The sequence below is a fragment of the Dermacentor variabilis genome, chromosome 6 (assembly GCF_050947875.1).
Source record: "Dermacentor variabilis isolate Ectoservices chromosome 6, ASM5094787v1, whole genome shotgun sequence".
NCBI lineage: Eukaryota > Metazoa > Arthropoda > Arachnida > Ixodida > Ixodidae > Dermacentor > Dermacentor variabilis.
The window spans coordinates 61,421,617-61,443,756 of record NC_134573.1 but is presented as its reverse complement, the minus strand read 5'-3'; the positions used below and the strand labels follow the sequence as shown (position 1 = coordinate 61,443,756).

The 22,140-nt window shown below is 42.8% G+C and overlaps 1 protein-coding gene across 1 annotated transcript; it reads left to right on the top strand.

The window, feature by feature from the left end:
* Positions 1-8,607: 8,607 nt before the first annotated feature.
* LOC142584180 (uncharacterized) lies at positions 8,608-21,830 on the top strand. The gene is made up of 5 exons (XM_075694346.1): positions 8,608-8,745; positions 13,735-13,886; positions 17,279-17,349; positions 18,129-18,215; positions 21,660-21,830. Exons 1-5 carry the CDS (start codon positions 8,647-8,649, stop codon positions 21,782-21,784), a joined length of 534 nt encoding a protein of 177 aa, XP_075550461.1. The 5' UTR covers positions 8,608-8,646; the 3' UTR covers positions 21,785-21,830.
* The last annotated feature ends 310 nt before the right edge of the window (positions 21,831-22,140 follow it).

The following is a 22,140-nucleotide window of genomic DNA, read 5'->3' as shown; positions in this document are numbered from 1 at the left end:
GGGCCTAATATACTCGTGTTGCTCGTAATGATAATTGGCATTGATTTACGCATCCAAAAATTGGCTAAGGAAAAGCAAAGACATGTTCTCTGCTGTTCACTTGAATTACGGTCCAGGCTCGGTAAAAAAGCTGTAGATCGATGATCGTGAAAGACCTTCGCATGACCAACAATACTGTAAGCAGGTCACGGAATTAGGAGCCAAATATGCCATTTTTGCCATCAGGATGAAGATATGTAATTGTAGTATGTGCATTGGCAGATATCTAAAACCTAAAGCACCATCCATTCACTGATGGCAAAGTGCCGTCAACCGTAGTGGTAACGGCGTAGCAAAGGAAAACTGCCGCCCTGACTGTATAGCTTGACGCATAGCTGTGGCTTTTACCTGGGTTCTGTCATGCTTTAGCACTCCGGTTCGCTGATATCAGTGAACTAAGCGACCCGTGAGCCTTCGGGCAACTATCTAGGGTGTTTCGTTTTCCTTACTTGCCTCCATAGAACTTTCGAATAAAATAAAATCTGCAAGGTGAACAGTGGTACGTCGACAGCAATGCACAGCAGGCACGCAGTTTACTTACATCCCCTTCCCTTTCGTCTTTCTTGCGGCTAGTAAAATAGTAGACAATGCACCTCCCTTCCGGAAAAACAAAAAAATATTTCTGTAATACTTTTCACCATCTGAGCTGTGTTTAAGTTTTCGTTTAAAAGCAAAGCTAGCTTTAGTGCTAAATAGTCGTAATTTCGCCAGGAAGGCGAAGAAGCGATTGCGATACTAAATTATTCCAGAGCTATACGAGGTAGCGACACTAGCTTTATCAACCGTGTAAACTTGTAAACGTAGGCTTGCATATTAAATTAGCAACCAAGCGCAACGAGCACAAGCGAACATGAACACATCTCACTCGACGCTCGCGCACGCACACTGTCAAAACGCGGGAATGAGGAAGCGTGGCAGCAACAGCGAGCGCATTGACCTTCGTGCTGCCTCTCGCTTCAACTTAAACTAGAGTGTACTAGGCGATCGTCGAGTTGGCCGATTGGCCTTCTCCTGCTGAGGCACCGCGCGTGGACAAATTGTGCGAGGTCGCTGCGAGTGGCATGGACCGCAGCGGAGACGCACTTCCCGGCATATTCCACGTAATTTTGCTGCGGGCGCTGAGACCAATTACGCGCGTACACTCCTATAATGGTGTTTTATTTCAACTGCAAATTTATGTTGACACCTTTTTCTACGTATACAAATTTGAGGCTTAGTCTTCAATTTTGCAGCCGTTGTGCAGTGCACCGTCTGCTAGCGAGCGCGCGTTCGTTGGCGCGGGCGCTGGCGGAATGGCTAGTTCTTGTCGCGGAAGGTCTAATTAAAATTAAATTGTGGGGTTTTACGTGCCAAAACCATGATCTGATTATGAGGCACGCTGTCGTGGGGGACTCCGGAAATTTGGACTACCTGGGTTTCTCTAACGCGCACCTAAATCTAAGTACACGGGTGTTCTCACATTTCGCGCCAATCGAAAGGCGGCCGCCGGGGCCGGGATTCAATACCGCGACCTCGAGCTTTGCAGCCCAACAGCATAGCCACTAAGTAATCACGGCGGCTCTCGCAGAAGGTCTATGCAGCGAAATTGTGTATCGCTATACTTGATTTGATGCGCCCGCGACCCTTGTCGAGTGGTACCAGTTATAGCTTTAGGCAGGTGAACTGCTGTTTAAAAATAACACGTAATTTTTGCCACAAAATCCGCAATCTGCAAAATGAAGTTACGTAAGAAAATTTTATCCCTATGTTGTCATTTTACGCACGCCAATAGTTGGTGTAAAATTGATCAGGGACAATGATCAAGGAAAACACTATAATAGTGCAATAAACCTGGTTTATTAACTGTATGACGCGAAGAGATACAGAAAATGATTGCATACCTAGGTAAATCTAAATGATTGTGCACCGAAATTGCCGTTTGATTGACCGCTCGAGGCACTGTGTGCATTCGCGGGCTTCTTTCACGCCCGGAAAAGCACCTTTATATTGTACGTATTAAGCAACAAAAACCTGTATCGAGAGTTTTTCTTGTTGCTCTGCAAATTCCTGTGAGAATTTTCGTCTAATTATAATATTTGAGAACTTGATAAATAATTAAGGCAATATATCTAATTAGGCGGTATGAAAAAAAATAATTTGAGTATCATCAATCGACGGAAAACAAAATTACTTTGGTTCTGCCCAGTTTCGTGACATTTGCATATTTTTAAACTCTGGCCAAAGATATCCGGGACACCCTGTATATCCACGACATAAGTGTGAGATAAAAATTGTTAAATATTCTTAATGCACTGAATAAAATATTAAATTCTCCCGATGGGAATAATCGTGTTTCTTTTAAAAGCTCTACAAGCCTCAGATGAACTAATCGACTTTCCGAGAAAAGGAATCAATGCAATTATTGGACGTTAATATGAACAACAGTGTTAGGGAATTGATATTGCCTATGTACTCAAACTGAACCGGGGAGGCCGGGAAGCATTTACCTATGTAATCTCCGTGGCTTGTCTGGCGATCTCTTTCAACGTACCAGCGGGCGAAATGCAGTAGAAACATATACTTTAATCAAATGGTATTTGCTACTCAGATCGTATTCTAATTCCGAAACCACTATTAAAATTATAGAGCAGCCGTTGCCGTTCTAATGCATGCATAGCAGCAGTTTTGTAGTCTCGAGAGCCAGGGGCCGATGCAAGTGAGGACACTTATCCCGAATGATTGTGCGACTGGAGAGTCATGACTGCTCCGCAACGCGCACCAGTTCGTGAAACAATGCACGACTGCTAATCGGTTCTGCTGAACAAGTTCCTTGTTTCATTCAATATAAACACCCTACTTTGAGGGAGCCTTTAGATTTGCTAACTTGATTCAGGCAAGGAAAACACCCTTCTTGATAGACTCAGTATGTCTGCAACCCATTAAAACTGGGTGCCCAATGGGGTACCACATTTGCCTTCAACTAACACAGAAGATCTAGAAATACATCTACGTGTATGTGAGGCTTGCCGTTCCTTTAATTGATTCATTATTGTCCTTATGATAGTGCACCGGATAACTGATAGCAGCCGCTTTTAACACAGAAGCTGCTTATAATTGGGCGGACGTACAGATGGGAACTGCAGGATTGAAATATGATATAAGCGTAACGTGTTTTTCTCGAAAACCACACTCCAGAATAATTTCTTTCATTTACAGCCCTAGAAGAAGGCCCAAGGACGCAGCTAACTCATTTTTTGTTTCCTTTTTATATGACAAAAGTTTGGCGTATTACATCTGACAATAGGGTTATGAGGCACACCGTTCAAGTCTCATAAGCTGTGGTTCTTTAACTTGCACATAAACAGAAGTACATGAATGTCTTTCTATTTCTTTCCCATTGAATTGCGCGACCTGGTTGGGACCCGCGTGTTGGAGTTTTGCAGTGCAACGCCATATGCTATGCATATAGGCACTAATGAGGCTACCGCTCCTCTTTTATTTCTTTTTTTTAAGGGGACTGGGTAGGTCCTATTCTTGCCATGCATTTTAGGCTATGTTCGTGACCCTTTTTCTCGTGATCTCCTGGGTTTAGAACAATAATCTTGGTGGCATTGTAATCAGCAATGTTAGGTAGTGTTACTGAACCAGGAGTATTTCTTTTTAAAGGTTATATTTGTTGTTTTCATTTTTTTACTGGACCCACCAAATTTTAGAACCAGAATCTGCAGTAAATAGCCTGTAAACAAAAATGCCCTACAAGAATATTCATAATCCTGGTTCAGTAGACTTTATGTAATGTTTGCTCAATATCTGGAAAATATTATCGCCCTAGCGCTTGTAGTTTCTGAAAAAAAGGGTCAAATGCAACAAAATTTGGTGTTTGGAGATAATTGGCTTTGAAGTGGAAGAAAGAGCGTTATCGCAATATAGGACTATAGAAACAAATTCTGGCGCATTTCTTCAATAGCCAACAGCCTGGTAGTCCCCTCCATCGTCAACACTTCTTTTCTGTGGTAGCTGCCTTGTTTTCGGGGCCTCCTTAGTTACCAGTCATGTAGCCCTCTCTGCAAAGTACAGTCGCCGCCGGTCAACTGGACTGTGAACCACCCCGGAGAAACTCCGAATGACCTCAAAATGTCGGCTCGAGCAATGCTACGGTCATTAAAAGATAGCACAGCATCCATTGTCGCTATTTTCTGCGTTTTGAGGCCAAGAAATACATTCTTAGGAGCGCGCTCCCATTCAACGTTGTTAAACGCCTCATTCGCGTTCTGAGTTTTTCCATGGAGACATTTCTGGAGAAGCTCAGGCTTTGAGAGCTTCTGAAACACCGGCGTTCTGCTTCGAGCGTTCCGCCGAGCTCGAAAGCTTCGATGCAGACGCTCACGTGGTGGCCGTGGCGCCCACTCCTGGATTGTGTTGCGGAGAATTGGCGTCATTGCAGGTCGACTTATGCCGGTTTCCGTGGAAGAGACGTTATTTTAAAGCACTTCATTGGCTTCGTCATTGCATTACCGCTAAATAACCAGCACCAAAATATAAATAAATTCGATTGTCCGCGAAAACACGCCAAAGCACGAGCAAAACGCAGCGCGTTGCGAGTAATCCAGCTGCGTCTTAGGATTCGTTTGGCTAAGTGAAATATGCTAGCTAGGTTTTCATTTTTGCGAGATGAGTGACAGCCATTCCGCTAAACGTGACAAAAAATAGGTGGTGAAAAAAAATTGTTTTCAGTTTAGGAGAGGCAAAGATCCCGAGCATGTGTCAAAGGGGGCGTGGCTGGATGCTGCCTAGGTTTCGAAAAATGTTGATTTTGAGCTAAATATTTCGCGTGCGCGCAAATGAAACAGTGGGCCATATTGAGGAAAGAATACAGATTTTAAATTGCACAAAAACAAAAAATCGATTTTTTTCAGAAAATTTGCCTACCCTGTTCCCTAAGAATGCAATGGACAAATAATTTTATCCGGCATTCGGGCCAAAGTTTAGCTCATGTAATGTCTACCTAAACCTGTTCTCGGCGCGCCAGGTCCGACCGCAATAAAAAAAAACGTACGAATTATTCTGCATTCTCTTACGTGAGGTAGGCGCAAACATAATTGGAAGGTTGCACTGCTCTTCGTTCTTTTTTTTTATTTTTCTGCGAGAATACTTCCTCTAAAGCGGAGTACCGGGCACCGGACGGAGCAGATATGCTTTATTTCTTCGAAGCGGCAAACAGAAAGCTTACCTTTGTTTTTCTGTATGCGTTTTTCAAGCCCTACGATGGAAAACTATATGCGCAAAAATATGCACGAGAGATACAAGCTGCTTGAAGAGTAAGAAAATTATTTCTTCTTTAAAGGAAGCGGTATAATAACAGCCAACACAGTGGCAGCAATGCACGTGCCAACACTTAGCGTCAATAAAAAATGAAATAAAGGAGAGAGAGAAAGGCATCTATTCCTACGGCATAAATGCATGTCATATGCAATTATAAACACAATTTGGGAAGTGACGTATTGGCTTTCCGACAAGTATCGCCAGTAGTTTGCAATGGCGCGACCTTGATGTGGCGCAATTGACTTCGATCGCACTGCCACCACAGTATTTTTCGTGGTCGCACGCCTCAGTGCAAAGCATGCGCCGCCCTGACCGCTCGTCCCACTCAACCGTATTATATTAAACTCGAACGTAAACTAAGCGGCGAGAACACAGGGAACGCGAAGTAATCAGCACTCGGCGCACTCTGTCCCCATCGCTGATCGCTTTCCTGGTAGGGGCCGCGCGGCCACGCCATAAGCAGCCGCCACCATAGTAGTATGCATCACTTCTCCTCCCTTCGGTGCCTTCCGCACGACGGAAGACGACGCGCTTCCTCCCCGCTTTGCTCCCTTGCGCACGCAAGATTGGACGACTGTCGTAGGCTCAACCTCGCACGCGTTCATTCGCATGTACCGCATACGGCGCGTGGCGACGATGTTATCACGCTTGGACATTGTGCGCAACATCACGGCGATGCTCACGCCGATGCCGACGACGGTGGAAGGCCGCCTGGAGTATCCACATACTTGCTATCGCATTAAAACTGCTCAAACATGCATGTTCAGCATGTGACCACGACATTTTTTTGCGTGACCGTGTGGAGACGTGCGATTTTGCAAGAATTTTAGTGGCTTAAATACGTTGTGCAGTTGGAATAAAAATCAGCTCGAGGAATGTTTCGCGGCAAGCACTTCGCAGTAAATATTTTATACACCAAGTGATAATGCAAATCCTCAAAGAATATTACGCAATGTTCAGAACATCGTGTTTGAATTACTTCTTTAGCCGCTACCAAGATTGCGGACCTGAGTGCTGCCAGACGATTGCAGTTTGAATATCCATTGTTCAACTTGTCAAGGCGACCAAAATAATTTCAGATCTACGCCAAGGAATATGTATCAACCGATACGCGTATTGGTGTCATTCCGAGATCCAATGAGTGGTGTTATCTCTCTGGTGCTCGCCTATTTTTTTTATTTGTCTGTTCACTAGTGACTTCAGGCACGACGAACATTTGCGATGGCACCTATCTGGGTGGAAACTTAGTGGTCAATACGGGCACGTCTTCGGATGTGATGACTGCTATTAGGAACACTGAAGCCGAACACTTCTTTAGTATTTGATGGTGTCCTAGATTTCATCGTGAATGGGTGTGCATGGTTCTATATACAGCCTCTTGCCATACTTCACAGTCATATTAAGAGCAAAGATTGTTTCCCGAATATCAGAAAATTTTGGTTGTCGTTTTAGAGCATAGGTCTGGTGGGAATGGGAAAGTAGGGAACTCTTCACGGGTGTCGCTGCTTTCTCCGTTATTGACACTTTTTGAAGTTTTATTACGCAAGCATTTGTCCTTCCATCTCAAACGCAAAATTTCACTGTTACAACAGTTTATGCTGGACGATCCACAGAAATGAAGCTCGTGTCCTTTGTAAACGATGTTGCATGGATTGTGGAAGATGGTGGTCAGATAGACTTTTTTTACCTTTTCGAACGCTTTTCATGCTATGATTCATAATATTCTAGTACATGGGTTAAACATTTATGCTGTCAGTGAGGTTTTTTGCTTTCTCCTCAAGAGCAACTTGTATCTAGGTAAGTATTCTCTTTGTGTATATGGAAGTTTATCATAACTATGAATCGCGAGCCGGGCTTTTCCCGTGAGTTTAATGTTGGGCCTGTTATTTTATTGTGTTGGTAAGTGATCTCGCTCTTTGAATTAAAAACACAAACTACAACTGTTTGCAAACGGTCGCGTGTGGTGAACTTATGACAGTCATGCTCTAAAATGCAACGTTAATGAAGTGCTGAAGTCTTGTCTTGCAGCTCTAACGGCGTGCTTGTAGAACAAAAGAAGCGTTTTGATGTATCTTAATAAAAACTGTGTTTTTGATTATGCATACACGTCGGAAGGTATACTATGGAACACAAACTATGTAATCGAACATCTAGCCGTTCAATTTGAATCTAACCTGAAGTGAACATGTTAACCGTATGGTAAGTTTGCCTTTTAGAGCTCTTGGTTTTGTATCCGCAAGAGCTAGTGGTTCTAACAGTCATACTTGTTACATTAGATACTCGTGTTTATTGCTGTAGCCAAAGCTAAATATTGTGCAATAGCTTAGAATATTGGTATTGCTCTTCAAGAGAAATTGCAAAAGGTTCCACAGGGACTTGTTAGTAAAGTTTCTAACATCCACCAGAATGTTATGTGTGGAAAGACACAGATGAAAGAGGCTTTTTACGCGCTATTACACTGTAGCCAGACAGCCAGGCCGACACTCGCTCGCGCCTAGTGCGCCGACCAACTTGAGCATCGTCTCTTGAGCATCGTTGGATTCTATCGTAATAATATGTATATGAGCCGTTCCCCTTATCAAATGTATATGAGAGTTCTCGATATGTAGAACATAAGAGCATTCACCGATTGCTCATACATTAAATGTGAAACGCATACTGAGACAAAAAAAATATGGAAATGTTCGCTCTTGACGGAGCAGAGTGCAACGCTATCCGTCCGCATACACATACACAATAAAAGAGCTCTGCCAGCTACGTCATTCCGGGAAAAGTGGCTGAAGAATATATGAGTCATTACTACAGCTTTATTAGAAAAACAACGTAGCCCGGTTTCACCTGCAACTAACGCATGCATAGATTTCATGCGGAGACATTTGAAGCCATGCGCCGCTTTCGAGACTGCTGTTGACCTTTCGCTGTGAGGGAAAAGTCAGTTTTCTTTTTTTTTCGAGCTCTTTGTGCTTCGATGCTGCACCCTCTCGGAAGCTCCAATTTGGCATACCATGCATTTATTTCATTTTGTCTTTAGAGTCAAACGTTATTGAGACTGGGCGTATTTCTGAAGGCACATTCTCAGCACATAAATCATTCTCCTTTGTTGGAGGTGAGCACAAGCAAAAGACTAAAATTTAATAAAAGCTAGTAGTTCTGGGGAAACATGGATTCTCTTGTTCATGTGTGGTTTAGTTTTGCATTAATTCTAGACAGGCTTCTCATTTATGTATATATGCAAGCATAAATTGGCCCATTCGCATACCGCTGGCGGAGCAACCTATGCACTGATCTCTTCAGAACGAAAACACGATGTGCTCTGTAACCATCTTTGTGCTTATTGTGGCTTCAATACCGGGCCTATGCTTCGGCAAGAAGGGAGGCAGCAGTGATCCTGTAGACGCCGTGCGCGTAAGAACGTTTTCTGTACTTCACCTCCCGCAACATTGTTCGGCATTGTTTCAGTTTGCAAGTGTTTAAATCATTTTGACTTCGGGCCCTGCAACGTTAAACTACTCCAATCTGTTTTCTTTTCAGTATCCTGCTGTCAAATTTAAGTAACCACGGACACAATCATAGGGCCGTATCACGCAGCTAAGTTTGCAAAGCCCGATCAACGCACTCCTCGTTTATAGGAGGTCATTTCTTTTTAAATTTCAAAGCAAGTAGCATTCCCTACATGGAATAGATTTTTCTTATCTAATTGATGCACAAGATAAGTGGAGCATGCTCAAGTTGAGAAACTTTAGATAGGGCCGAGCCAGCACATGGAAAGTAGATGACGTTAGGATAGATAGCTGGGCGTGTTGGTTTAGTCTCATGTGATTGGTGCGCAGACGATGACGGACAAGGAGAGAAACACACACACTCAGCGCGCTACCTTAAACAATGTATATTCAGAAAATAACGCCACTGCTTTAAACGAGGAGCGATATCACAGCTCATATATACGCATTCGCGTTCAGATAAAGCAATTCTTTTTGCGGTGATTCATTGTCGGGATTGCAATAGTAAGCCCACATTTTCACCCTTGCGAAGTGGGTGCCAGAAGTCATAGCAAATAGTTTAGATAAGTAAATCAGACCAAAAGGATTATTGAAGCAGGTTACAGGTGCGTAAGTGCTGCGTAAATTTTATTATCGCAAAAATAATTGTTTTTTTTTCTGAACGTGAGTGCGCACAGAATCTCTGCGATAGCGCTCCTTGTATAAAATAGGGGTGTTTTTTTCCTGATTCATCATAGTTGCAAGCGGCCCTCGTCGTGTGTGTTTCTCGCCTTGTCCATCGTCGTATTCGGTGTGAAACATATCAGATATAGATAACCGGATGAGAGGGGCGGTGCCTGGTTAACTTAGCTTGTTGTGGCTAGCTACAAATCGCGGCGAGTGGCAACAGAAGGCCAAAAATGCCGCCAGAACGGATCATCATCCAAGAAGACTTGGCAGAGTGATGTTGCATACATGCCGAAACAGCTCGATAACGTTATACTGCCACGTAAAAAATGATTACACGTAAATAAATCCTTGCTTACTGACTGGTGCGAGTATCCATTGCCAGAACAATTCATGGACCACCACCTTCCATTCCTTTCGAAACGGGGTAGTCGCTGCCTATTGGGGAAAAAAATCTGTTTCATACTGCACATTTTTTCATATGAACACGCCGTCGTCTACTTGACGCGGTGAGTTTTCGCTAATTTCGGACATTGAATGGCACAGAGGCACACCGCGGAAACGTTTGACCAGCCGCAGAGGGTTAATGGACAAAAAGCTGTCGAAACAGATATAATTACTTTTTTGTTCGGTCTAATGATATATGATCAGTCTGCACATATCACATCCGATTAATTATTCTCGTAGCTTTCGTAGCGTCAAGTGACAGACGGACGAATAGGATGGGGAAGAGAATAGCTTTACATGATAACGTACCTGGTTGACAGGAGCGTTTGTTTCCGCATCAACGTATCAGCTTGATGAGAGTATCAAAGCGTTACATATTGCATCGCGCATGCACATGGAGTTTGGCGTAAAAATGAGGTGTCAGTTTTTCTCTACGGCACTGTAATTCAATACTGCGCCGTGTAAGCACAATAAAGTAGGACGGCGGACGATTTTATAACCGCAAAAAGCTGGGAACTCTCCTTGCAGTGCTACTCCACTGCCATGCGCTATTTTGCTTTTACCTAGTCATGCGATGAAGGAAATACATTTCAAATGGAAGGTTTCTTTGGGAACTTTCGCGAAACTTCCTATAGGTGGCAGTTGGTTGCTGCTGCAGTCTTGCTGAATGTCTAGCAGGTAAAAATAGAAAACGTGTTACGTTCCCGATGGTGGCATCGAATCTCGGCCGCCCTGCATACAAGCCAGATTCCAACCATAAGGCCACAAATTGCGCATGTACTGCTGTCGTGCCATGGTCAACGAGCTCTTAAGATCATTACTCTGCGTGTAACATTGCGTAGCATGGGGCAGTCAAAGAACTGAAACCGATTGGGTATGATGGAGCTGCGTTTGTACAGCTTTCAACGTGCTTGATTTGGTTTACACGAAGGCTTTATACACGGTCTTGCTCTCACATACAATAGTACAGAAACCAAGAAAGTTTTCAGCACTCTTTTCGAAATTCAAGAAAGCTTCGGTAAATATAGATTCCGACGATGTGTGGTGGATCTGCCACATTTTATTTTTTAAGCCATACAATGAACAACTTTGTAGTGCCTGTACTAAAGAAAGCAAGGAATGACAGATGACATCTATCTTTATTTTTTCGCCAATGTGTTGAAGCGTTGTTAATTTGTGTACCTAATAGGTAATTCCTTTATCTTAAAGAAGGTAATTGTTCTTTCTGAAGGGTATAAATTATAACCTCTCAAGCGTGTAAAATCGAGTGCGGCTTTGAGATAACAGCGAGCTGTGGGACGCGACATGAATGTACACTTTCACCAGACTTTCACCGAATAATAGAAAGCGAACTCTCCAATTCTGTAGGTGACAGAGATGCCCAGTCTGCGGCCGGCACATTCGAGGCAACGTGTCTGTTGTGGACATCATTTCTGTGCTGTCTTGACCTTCTTTTGATGTTGCCTGTTTCTCCGACGTAGACATATGAACAGTCGGCGGACAGAATGACGCACAACACGCCTGGTAACTTGTCCTCTTCCAAAGCGCCTTTCACATGCACAAGCTCGTGTTTAAGCTTCAGAGAGGGAACGTGCGCAGCCGGCACGTCATATGACCCCAGAACGGATGCAGAGGTATCGCATGCAAGGGTCTCGTATCCGGATTTCCGTTAAATAGGCATCCTCCGGACCAAACTGGCTTCCGTCATACTCTCGACTTCACCTTAATCAAAGGTATAAGCTATCATTTAATTGTACAGTGTGACCAGCTATAAAGCACGAAGATTTATTAAAGGACGATTTATTGTACACCAATAACAAAAAGTGTATCTCGTTCGTAGTTTTCTTGCAGCCATTAATAAGCTTTGTAATTTTTTCCTCTATTGAGACATTTAGAAGTACCATGTTACTTTTTTATTCTTTTTCTAGTTGTCAAAGTAATAATTACGTAGTTGTAGAGATTCATAAGGAGTCTATGCGAGACGACTGAAGAGGCTGAACATCACACAGAGCGTCATATTGTAACCTGGAAAGGTCAAGACACTCCCCGTTAAAGAGCGACAGAGAGAAAACAAGGTGATCAATTAGACGAGCGTGCGCTTTGCTACCCTACACTGTGGCTAAGGGAAAGAGGAAAAGAGAAAGTGAGTGAGCCCCGAGTGTTAGTGAAAGGACGGTTTCGACAGAGACACATGCCCTGCCCATAATATTGCATTATTGGATCAGTCAGAAATAGGAAATAATTTTTGACCCATAAAACGACTCCTTTCATCTGTTTATTTGTTTCGCTCATATTGATGTACTTGTGCTTGTGAAATAGCAGATATTCTTGTTTACAAGCTTTCTTGTATTTTCATGTCCTGCGGCACTTTTGTTTTAGTCCGCAAGTGCTCTACTTGGAATGTGTCACTCGACCGAGACCTCATTTGCAGCTGCCCAAAAAGATGTATTTTTGGTGAACTGTCACGTGGTTTGAAGGTATAAGCTGTCTGAACATATATATTTATTTGCAGGCGAACTCTGTGTACGCAAATATCCCAGTGTTCTTTTTTTCTAATCATTTCTATTTGGAAAGTGATAAGCATAAGTTGCGTGTAAGAAAAAGGGAGAAATCGTCGCCACATATGGGCGCCAACCTCTCCAAAAATGTAAAATAAAACTCCATTTTTCCAGTAATGTACACATAACGAGGTTTATTACATATATTTATATTTTCTGAACGCAAGCATAAAAAGAAACATATACCACATGAATACGCAATACATTGCGCCATTCAACAGTCTCAGTGCGAACGCAAGCCATTCATCTCAGGCTTGCTCGGCAGAGCCGCGGGCGTTATTAATGTTGATGCAGAATAATTACTGGGAGGTGTGCCGCTTTGTCAACAGCATGCGTTGTGCTGTCGTCGAAGTACGTCTCAGTAACATATTGCGAGCTTGCGCTGATATCCTGTATGCGCGGACGCGTGGTCGAGTGGTATTTTTGATATATTGTGTGCTTTCTCTCCCCGCTTGATTTATCATGTCTGCTTCAGATCGCATTGGTACAAGTAAACAAAAGCGAGCTGTACAAGGGTACTGGTGACGCAACCATTATTTATATCCATATATCATATTCATTCACCATGCAGCACTGTAACTACTTGTACTAATGTAAGCAAGCAATTAGCCTGGCTTTCAATTTCAGTCATGAGAAGCATGCCTAGTTAGGAACATCTAAGATTGTCGTCTCTCGTTGTTCGCTACAAGCAACTAACTGGTATCTTGAATAATTAAACAAAAGTAAAAGAAGTTCGCTGAAGAAATTTAATTATGTAATTTTATTGTGTGGAGTGAAAATTTAACTGGCAGTTTCTCCCCTTGACTCCCAATAACATAAACTTGGTCCTTTTTGTGTAGAATGTTCCATCGTTTCAGGAGGCCGCGCGTGTGACAGCCGGGACACTCTGTCTCTAGGTAACGGAAGGAAAATAACGATTTCACATATGAATTTATATTGCTGGTATTTGCTGACCTATATGTGATTCTACCTCGAAACTAAAAGTAGTAGTAGCATGGCTCACATATTCATGAAAGACACACAAAGAGGTTCCATTTACAAAAACCGTGATTGGTCTCCGCACTTGGAAGGCTGCCTTCACCAATTATTACGGCCAACATCGCAATTGGCTGGAATATGCAGTTTTAGCGTAAGACGGTTTTTGTGAATACGGGCTCGGGATTTTACGTCGCTTCGAATTGTCATGCTTATGATGCCATCTTTCAACTTTACTCAATTTGTAGGCTGTTGCCAACCTGCCGAACCTAGTGCTGGCTGTGTCAGGCATTGACCCCCCGACATGGAGATGCCTAACTGCTGACCTTACTTCGTTTGACGAGGATGCCGGAGAAGCAACATACACTTGGCACGTGAAATCTCCCAACAGTTCAAATCGGTGAGTGTAATGTTATTTCGTAATCACTTTTGTCTTGCTTGTGACCCTTAAACACCTTCAAAAAGCGAAAACTAAGACGCAAACGTTCTTGCTGCTTCGAACCGACCAAGCCACGTGTCCGGATTATGGCGTAATAGAGTAAAAACACATAAGAAATGCATTAATATTTTGCTGTTGTTCTTTATTCCCAATATGTACGTTCATAGTCGCACAAAATTTACATGATCTGCCTTTTAAACTGCCCAAATACCACATGCTAATAGTGGTACCACCAAGCACTTCGGTTTCCGTGGGCGCTGAATTTGGGATGAATGATATTTCTGCAATTTTCCAGTGAAAACTCAGGCTTTATGGTGTCCGTGGGCAGTAGAACTGTGCTTTTTAAAGTGAGTTTGCAGGATAGATGGCTGAGGTCTCGAAAATTACATGAATATATTCTAAGAATATCTCACTTGATAAAAAATTGTAATAGCTTTCTTGATATATTGGCACTTATACGAGTAATCCGAATCTGCACTTTTTCGGATAAATTTACTTAGGCGTCTCTGATGGTATATTAAACAATAAAAGACATTGCATGAAGTTGTAGGCAATTAGTAATCCATTAATCACAGGACTAAATTACCCTAGGCATTAGGAGGACTGCAGCCCGGGCTCAACCAAAAATGCTACCCTAATGTGCTATTTAATATAATAAATTGTAAAGCATTGTGCAGGGAGAGTCCACCACAAACATTCTTAAAAAGTATTTAGTAGTGGCCGATATGCAAAAAATGGCCACTTGGCATTACTGTGTCAGCAACCCCCGCGGCCTGCTCCTCCATAATTACGAGGCTCCTTTTTTGGTATTCACCTAATGGTATACTACTTATGTAGAGAAACTGCAAACGTCTATTCTAACTCATTCTTCTGCAGCCTGATACTCACGGCTTTATATTGCTGAGTAATGAAGTTGGAGCAGTTCGCAGATTTGTGATAAACTTCAAAGTCAAATTATAATGCAATGACTGATAGACAACCAGCATTAAATAACAGTTTAGCCGAAGGACAACGTTTTCTCAAAGCGCTACAGTTGCAACTATTACAAGAAGATGCAAGATGCCCGCGTATGTATGCTCAAGAGACGTAATCTTATATCGGTAAATTGACTTGCAGATAGAAGATGACACCTGTAGCTGTAAGATTACTTCACATCTTAGCCGACCGCATTGCTCGTCATCGTCATTATCGCCCCCGTCACTGGGGTCCCCAGGAATATATTTATCCTGGGACCAGAAATTTATTAGTGCCGCCGTTATTGCGCAAGACCGTTCCAGCATTATTTTGTAGAACGCTGGTCCTTTCGTACGTCTATTCATATTTACATACATTGCGTTAGGTAAGCGGTGGTATTTGGTTACCGCGAGGGGCCAGAAGACTCTTGATGGTTGCTGCAGAGTGGGGCAGGTCGAAGCAATTCCCTTCATAACATCAAGTACAGCTAGCCTGAAGCGTCTTCTTCTAAGTATATGTAGTGTTTATTCGTGCGTTTAATAGCGCGTTCGATCGTCGTAATAGGAAGTGTTGCGCCAGCACCATCCTATCTGGCGCGGTGGGCATCATCTCTGGATAAATTGAAGTCAGTGTTTGCTAAATTCAAGGAAAACGGTATCTGAGAATCTGGCCAGGCTACACCGTTTTAGGCGGATTCCACGCAATAAGTTTTGCTATAACAGGTGTAACTACTACGTCAAACCGGCTCGAAGATCATGTGTGCTTTTGTGTGAGACGTGTTCTTTCCAGCCTACGGCAATGACAGTTTACTGCAAGGGACTTCAATCAATTATGGTCATCGATGAGCCTATCAGTAGGCTCATCGATGACCATAGCCGATGACCATAGGCACGATTGTGCCAGTGCTAACGTTCGCAAATGCAATTGTGTGCTTTATGCGAAAAATATTGTCAGGGTTGGAGATTAACCAGAGGCCGGTGGGACGAGTGGCTTTAGTTCTGCACTGGTCAATAAAAATGGGGCAGTGCGAGGTTACATGGGTTGAACTTCTCATGAAGTAGGAGAGGCACAGAGCACAATTAGTTCATAAGAAACTCTAAGGAAGCAGGAATGAATAAAAACCTGGCTTATGTTTACAAATATCTGTACCTCAAAAACATGGACACGGCGTGGACAAACATCACAAGAAAGCGGGTAACCGAGTGGGATGAAATTGAAAGCATAAATAGAAGAGCAAGACTCAGAAAAAATAAAGTCAGAGAAACAGATACTTTAAATTGAGTGCAAATGATGAATAGGAAAAAAATTGTCATTAAGAAACAAGAAGTTAGGCGTGGGGGATACAGCTGCGCGCGTAGATAGCACAGCTATGGGCAGCTTGCGGTTCACCACAGTGCATGTAAGGGCTACTAAGCAGGTGACCAGGGAGTAGAATGTGATTCTGGATTGCCCAATGTACCCGGGGAATCTGAGCCACCCAGCCGCAAGGTAAATCTCCCACAGGGCAAGCTCCTCATATTCGGCCAGCAGGGGATGCTCAAAGAAGTCTGCTTGCCGTTGCCACAATAAAAATGCGTTCCACTACAGCGCCTCCTGAAGGCAGCAATTCTCACGTACGTTAGCTATGGTGGATATCCAGTTTGGCCGAGCAATCTACCGTGAAGCAGAAGGTGCGTGGAGGTCAGGTAGCAAGGAGGCCACAGGCTGCAGGAGCACCTTGAGGCTACCAAGCTACTCCTGATGTGGCACCATGGAGGCTCCCGCGTCCGCAGCCGAAATGACCGCGGGAGCTGGCCCAATCACCTCTGCCATAGCAGGAAAACTTGCCCTTCGTGGAGTACAGAAAAAAAGGGAACACGCGCGCACAGCAGTTGTGATGCTGTCATGGTTATGTTGGCGTCTTCCCGAGATTCTTTCGTAGTCATGCTCTCATACTGGTGTCGTCATTGCACCAACGTCATGTCTAGCATCATGAGAACATTGCTGACGATCCATAGCCGCCGCGTACTGCCTACCAACACGTATCGACAATGAGCTGCGTCATCTTAATGCATCATCACATAACATGAGTGAACATTGCTACTACTTGCTTCTTCGTCGTCTCATGCCTCGTCGTCTCCGTTTCATTTCCCTGTTGCAACCGCAATTCTGCGTTTCATGATTTTTTATAGTGTTTTTGGAACTTATAGCAAAAACAGTGGCATACGATGACGAAACAGGAGGTGATGCGCATGATTAGAGTAATTCCCACAGGTAATTCCCACAGGCGATTCTGTTTGTATTCTTTATTTAGTGCAATATAAGTGTATATTAGGCATAAAAAGTTCTGATGTATGCCTATATATGTGAAGTAAGCGTTCAATAGATGTTTGAGTATACATATTACTATTTTTTTCTAGAACGGACGTCCGGCTCAACTACGCTCTCACTGGAGAAGGGCCCGACATGTGTGTTGCATACATAAATGATGGTAAATAAACTTTATTCCTTATTTCCCATGTGTAAAAACACAGATAATTTCTCGAGCCTTCCTTCCTCTCCAACATTCAGGTGCACGAGATCCGTGCAGAAACAGCAAAGCTATTATCTACCGATGCATTACGGCAGAGACACACAGATTGTGGCATCTGAAATTGCAAGGTATAATGTTGGCAAGTAGTTCAGATTTATATTAAAGGGTAGTTATAAGGTAACGGTGATTTACATTTGACACCTTCTCTCAGAAATTTTGAATTGGCGTTTTCTTATCTATTATTATATTCAATGAACATTTCTTGTTCTTTCATTGTGTGAAACATACTTAGGGTGTTTTTCACGTTCTATTCGTTCATTCTCAAAACCGTTTTCTTGTTCTTTTCTTTTCTTTTAGTATAAAAAAAACATGCCAAATTTTCCACTTATCGTGAAAGCAGGATACATTTATTTCATCACACATTGCCATTGACACACGCTATGATAAGACATAGTCATGAACAGGGTCTAACTAATATATTAGGTGCCGTTACACCTGGTGCCGTGAAGTTTTCTTTCTTTTGAATATTACTGCTTTACCCGCACTTTGAAGTTAGCAAGAATTCAATAGCATTTTATTAAGTTCAATTATTTATTTGTACTTTATATGTACGTGTGTATGTTATGTGCATGTGTTTGTATTGTTGTGAAATGCAAAACATAAATAGTGACAGTTTTGGGAAAAATTGCTTGTTAATTAAATCCGCTAAATACAAACTTCAAACTTGTCTTTTTCAGACACCATACACAAGTATGCTTGCCAAGTTTTGTACAGCGATTATAAAGACTGCGTTCTTGTTCGAATGCTCCTGGTACAAAAAGAAGGTAAGATATTGACGAAAGAAAGTTCCCCAGATTGAGAAATCTGTGGAGATCTAGCGGTAAATGGGAGCGAAATCGGATAGGGTTACGTCGCAGTTGCTTGAGGTCCCAGAACCGTAATTTATACCATGTTATTCAAGTGTCATTTCGGAGCTCACACTACGGACACCCTGTCTCATGAACAAGTGAAGCTGATATATATATATATATATATATATATATATATATATATATATATATATATATATATATATATATATATATATATATATATATATATATATATATATATATATATATATATATATATATATGGGTGTGTCCGGTCCCCTGCACTACGTAACGGTTTCCCACACATCAAGTTCAGTTTTTTGCCAGTTTGAAGCTCCTAATGCCTAATAATAACGCTGCATAAACATTACGCCGGCAGCATGAAGTGCTTCTTGTCTCCATTGAGATAGGGAGGTATAAAGATTCCGGCAACATGGGGCCAGCTAGAGTCACGAAAGAGAACATAAGCGCCCTGTCCATGGAATGTTATACTTGTTCACCACGCATATATTTGAGACTTGCAGTACAAGTGTTTGCGCGGGCAGACAAAAGGAATCAGTGACCTTGTACGATTATAAACTTATTAGAGAAGCGCGAGCGCTGTAGGCGCTGGAAGTGATATCACGCAATTCGTTCGCCGTGTTCGCACGTCACGGTCCGAAGTAAAGAGGGGTGCAGCCACTTGGCTGAGCTGTGCAGTAAGCTTTCGTGTGTCACCCGGAAACGTTTCAGGCTCATTGAAATCCTTCCGCTCCTAAATAACTGAACGCTCATCGCTCAAGACATGCTTTGGTTGATTTTGTTCGCCTAAGTGCTTTCTCCACACTTGGCTGCACCTCTTGACGACTCGTTTTGCTATCTCACGCTGCACGTCTGTCTAGTCTCATACTGACTGGCACGTGCTCATTTTGGTGGATTGTTCAAGAAAGTTTGCGTACCCATTGTCGCTTGCTGAGTTGCTTACACACAGTGAACCGACCCAAGCTTTATATTCGGGCCCTATCAGAGTGGCAGTGGCGCACATTGCTCAATACTCATTTAAAAAAAATAGACGTAAGAGCTTTCACCTCAAAGATTACATGGGATAACAATGCAGTATAATTTACAGTATGCCTTTGACATCGACGGCATTCGTATTCATTGTTTACGAGATTCTTGCGAAATGTTTTTTGCGAAGTCGTGCAGATCCGCATCATCCATGCACACGCTGTAACCTGGGTAACTGCGAACGAAGCCGACGCGGTGTCGCAGACTAGCACGTGGTCGTTGTGAGTGTTGGCGAGATGCTTGTGCAAATCGTAATTTTTTTGGGGAAGCTCGTTACCATATTTTCCCGCGTAATGTAATGTCCGCGATTTATGTGTGTGCAGTGCAATTTTTTTAAAGAGCACATGTGAACTTCCCCAGCAGAAGTTATAAATTCGAAAAGAGCCAGCTAAAAGCGGCCTGACGAATTTCAGCGCATCCCGTGAGAGTTGGCGGGCGGCAACGAGCGTTTTCTGGCGCGGAAAGAGAGATTTGACGACAACGGGCCCATCCGCGGTCCCTCGTGCGATGGAGTTCCATGGCGTGCACGCGTCAAAACGAAGTCGATGTGCTCCAATCGCTCGAGGTGCCAATACATTTTCTCGCCAAACTTCCGCATATGAGACTAACTGCAAGTTACACCGCATATAAGTAAGTTATATGCGGTGTGAATACTACCATGAGTCGACATATTTGTTCTTAACGCTTGCAGTTCTTTTATCAGTGGGAATATTGATTCGCACAGTTAGGCGTAGTGCCAATTTGGCTTACACTTACAGACATTTACAGATTATTGTTTGAGACCATAGGCTGTCAGCTCCTTACAATGGACGAGGACAGAAGAATGTTCTCAGTCTTGTTTTCTTGCAATGAGGGTGTTAATATATAGGTCGGTTTCAATGTAAAATTCCTCCCGGCAAATAATATAAGTTCAGTTGACATATATTATTGCCCTGACGTTGAGCATTATATCCCTTAAACATGATTTCTCAAGTATTGTATAATACTCTTATGCATCGAATCAACAGTTCACAGCTTCACAAATTCCGAATCGCAGAGTCATTGGTTGCTTTAGGCCATACTTGGTCTCCATTTCAGCACTCCACCGAGGATGCAGGTGCACTCGAGAACCACCGTGGTTTTACCTTCATACCTGCGTGCTGAAAACAGGTGGATGTAGCCACAGTCTACCGCACGTGCGTTAATTATAGGTCGGCCGCTGAACCATTCGATGCGAAAAGAGGGCCTGTATGTCCGAACTCGCCCTTTGTCACTGCCTCAACTTTCATGGTCCTTTGTGGACGGTATGACCACTGAACAGATCGTTCTCTCATGCATTATGATGGTTAATATCTTTCTGCCAGGGATGCCCTCTGTGCACCTAAAAACTATTCACGTTGCATAACAAAGAAAAAGGGTCAGCGTATTGCGTGCCGATTGGCTCTTGTAAGCTAGCACGCTGAGCTTCCGAATAATGTTGCAGCAAACACACAGCGACAAGATTTTCTGTACCAGCGGGGCTAGAGCTTCTGGACCATACCCGCCAGCCTCTACAGTCGTCTCCTTTATCTTCAGTTCTTTCATCTTATTTATCACTTGCTCTGTCAATATTAAGAACAGCGGATCATGGACAACCTAAACCCCATCGTCCAAGCAACACACAAGGCTTGACACGTACTACTCTATCAAATTGTGTTTAGATGAGGTATTCGCGCTTAAAGGGGATGCAGTTTTGCAAGGCGGAATGGTGCTTCATGTCAAGAATATCTCATGACGGGATGTTTGTTTTTGATAATTGGTAACAATAAATGTTAAAGGTACGATTATTCATGGCATCTGCATGAAAGAACTATTTTGGTTTTTCATCCTTACCTTTAAAGAATGTACACATTAGTCTGCAAGTGCTAGTCAAAGACAATTGTGATTATTAGGGGCGATTTATTACAGGCGAAGGCATTAGGATCCATTATTTAGAGTACGACTTGACATATTGAGTTATTGAACATGCTGAATAATTGCGTTCTGTTGCAGAAATACACGAGCGCAGCTGAGCTTCATATCTCTCTATTTTGTTGTTAACGAATACGGCAAGCAGGACTACAAACTTTGTTAATGATGCCTTCCTGCTGCGCGATAACGCTCTTAGGCAATCAGCACTGTAAGCTCGGAAGCCATTTTGGCGCTCCAAGCGACCTATTTAAACTCGTATTTCTCGCAAAAGTTGATGAGTATTCCCATCTGAGTGGTTGTAGAATATATTCTTCTTGTCTAACTTGTGCATAATTGCAGCTTATGAAGCCCATTAAATAATAAGCGTTATCTTCGCAAAGAATACTCTACTCATGATAATTTATATTGCTTCCGTTGCAGTTTGTTTTCTGTGGGAATCAAAAGAAACCGCGTATGCTGTCCCCAAGAACTGCCTAGACGCATACAAGGAGAGCTGCGGCGACGGCGTGACTCTGTACAGCAAGGATGCCTGCAATGCCTACTAATGTGCAAGTTTTAAGTACAGAAATGGCACAGAATAAAAAAAAGATCTTTGCAACGTATATCCGGTCTTCCGACATAGCGTCACATTGAGACATCAGATTCAAATTGCATAGGTCGCTTTTCAACGCTGGTAAATTGGATTATTTATTGGATTATTGCTATTCGTTTGGGAACTCTGATTATCCCCTTCAATGAATCTATAGCGCATCAAGAGTGAATTATTCAGTAAGTATTCCATTTCAATAGAATTTGCTCTACAATTCGTATTCCATTCCGGAATTTGGTATTAGAATTTATTAGAATTGATAGAGTAACAGCTAGTTTTTACTGAAGCAAGGCGGAGAAAGGCAGATGTATA